The sequence below is a fragment of the Fomitiporia mediterranea genome (genome assembly GCF_000271605.1).
Source record: "Fomitiporia mediterranea MF3/22 unplaced genomic scaffold FOMMEscaffold_1107, whole genome shotgun sequence".
NCBI classification, from domain to species: domain Eukaryota; kingdom Fungi; phylum Basidiomycota; class Agaricomycetes; order Hymenochaetales; family Hymenochaetaceae; genus Fomitiporia; species Fomitiporia mediterranea.
In genome coordinates this window covers 1-2315 of record NW_006761492.1, presented here as the reverse complement: position 1 = coordinate 2315, position 2315 = coordinate 1, and the positions used below count along the sequence as shown (strand labels likewise).

General features: G+C 30.3%; 1 protein-coding gene across 1 annotated transcript; it reads right to left on the bottom strand.

Moving 5' to 3' along the window:
* Positions 1 to 312: 312 nt before the first annotated feature.
* Positions 313 to 798, bottom strand: FOMMEDRAFT_100059 (uncharacterized protein; the record flags this gene model as incomplete). Its single annotated transcript, XM_007272347.1, has 1 exon — positions 313 to 798. A coding segment is annotated over one exon (486 nt), but the record flags the coding sequence as incomplete, so codon positions are not given.
* Between the last annotated feature and the right edge of the window lie 1517 nt (positions 799 to 2315).

The window sequence follows — 2315 nt, the reverse complement described above, 5'->3', positions numbered from 1 at the left end:
AGTTAATATATCTGCTCATTGATCGTTTGTCTGTATGTATTTCGCATTTATGTACTCTAACTCAATGTAGCATTTAATAAAATCTTTCTTATGATCTAAATGCTTTGTTCGTTCTGAATATTTGAGTTCGTCTAATGTAACCGTTTGTATAACAGTATTGTTATTGTAATAGATATTAATTAGTGTATCAGAGACCTGCAGAATCTCTTCAGCTAAATGAGTAAGTGTGATTGCTTCCTGTGTTCCTCTTGTAAGAGCTATTAATTCAGCTTCATACATCAAATTTGCCACCAGTGTTTGTCTTTTACTTGACTACAAAACTAATGAATTGCTCAAGTAAAATGTGTATCCTGATATTGCACAATGCCCTTCTTGTATCATGCTGTCTGCATCTGTATAGCTGTTCAATATTGATTGATTTGTACTACTGAGTTGGAGCCAGACATTGTTCATAGTTTTTAAGTACATGTAACAATGTTTAAGTGCTAGATAATGCTCCATACCAGGGTCATTGAGGTATTTTGCTAACTGATTTGTTGCAAATGCTATATCTGGCCACATACAGTCTGTAATGTATCTAAGTGTGCTAACCATGTTCATGTATAGTATATTAGACATTTGTTTTCTATTGTTATCAGTTTGCAATACTGTTTTTAATTGTGTACTAGGCTGCATGAGTGTTTGTACACTTTGTTCGTTTGTAAGTTTGTAACGTTCTATTATACTATTAATATAATGTGTCTGACGCATCCTAATGAATCTATGCTCTCTGTTGTGTTGAATCTCTATACCAAGTAGCTAGTGTAATTTGCTACTGTCTGTATATTGTAAATGATGTGCAATAGATTGTTTTATCATTACAATAGTATTATTATTCATTACTGTGATAGTAATATCATTGACATGTACAAATAATATGGCTACAGTTATTTCTTTCTTCTTTGTGAAGAATACAGTATTATCATGTTTGGATTTTGTTAATCTACATTTAAGTAGTATATTAGATAGTGTTTTATACTATCTTCTGCCAGCTTGTTTTAATCTGTATAGTGCTTTTCATAATTGTAATATTTGTCCATTCTGTAATCTGTCTATTAAGTTACCTGGAGGAGGTTTAACATATATTTCTTTGTCTTCTGTCAATTGTCCATACAGATATGCCAATTTTATATCTATCTAATGTATTTCATAATTATTAGATGCTACCCATGCTAATATTAATTACACTGTAGATAGTCTAGCAGTAGGAGCAAATAAATCGTCTGTATGATAGTCAAGGCTGTCAATCTGATAGTTTCCTTGAACTACTAATTGTGCTTTATATTTTTCTATACTATTATCAGCATATTGCTTTATTTTATAGACAAATCATGTTCTGATGATGTTAATATTATTGTGTGGATTTGTGATTTCCCATGTATTATGATTTTCTAATTGTTTTATTTTGTCTTTCATAGCTGCAATCTATGAATCACAATCTAGACATTAGATTGCTTTATAAAATGAAGTCAGATCCAATTGTATTTCACTTATTTTAGTATTAAATTCTGTTAAATGAATGGCAATATTATCTTCATCCTTTTTGCTAAGTGCATACATGTGTTTCGTTATGTGTTTATTCTCCATACATTGTTCAAGCTTGATAGCACATTCTGTTGGTTTCTGTTTCCATTCCAATCGATGTAATTTAGGTTCTACTTCTTTTTCAGTTAATTTAACTTTGTTGTCCATTAAGTCTGTTGGTTCTGCTACTTTTCCTTTTTTGTTAGGATCAGTGTTGTCTGTATCATTGTTGTCTGTTCTTGTTATTCTATCATCTGTTTTGTTATTTTTAATTATTAAACACTCGTTCGTATCATTGTTTGTATTGTCTATTTTCTCCCCTTCAATTTGAGGAGGTTTACCTTTGAGAAATTGAATATTTTGTTCAATGGTGATTTTATTATTGTGCCAAGTTTTATAGCCTTTACTTTCATTGTCTAATCCTATCTAACAAGTAATGATACCTTACTGTTATATTTTTGTAGGATTTTTGTTGCAAATGATAATATATTGACCAAATTCATATATATTATCAATTGTTCTGTGTGTTCTGTAACGTTTGTAATGTAGGGTATTATAATTTAAAGTAGCACACAGTGTTCTATTATGAATATAGGTAATATGAATTACTGCTTTGGCCCATAATGTAAACAGTAATTCAGTAGATGTTAGAGATGCTCTTACACCTCTAAATATAGTTTTATGTGTTTGTTCTGCTATTCTGTTCTGTTGTAGAGTATGATGTACTGTTAATCTTTGTTTTGTTCCTTGTG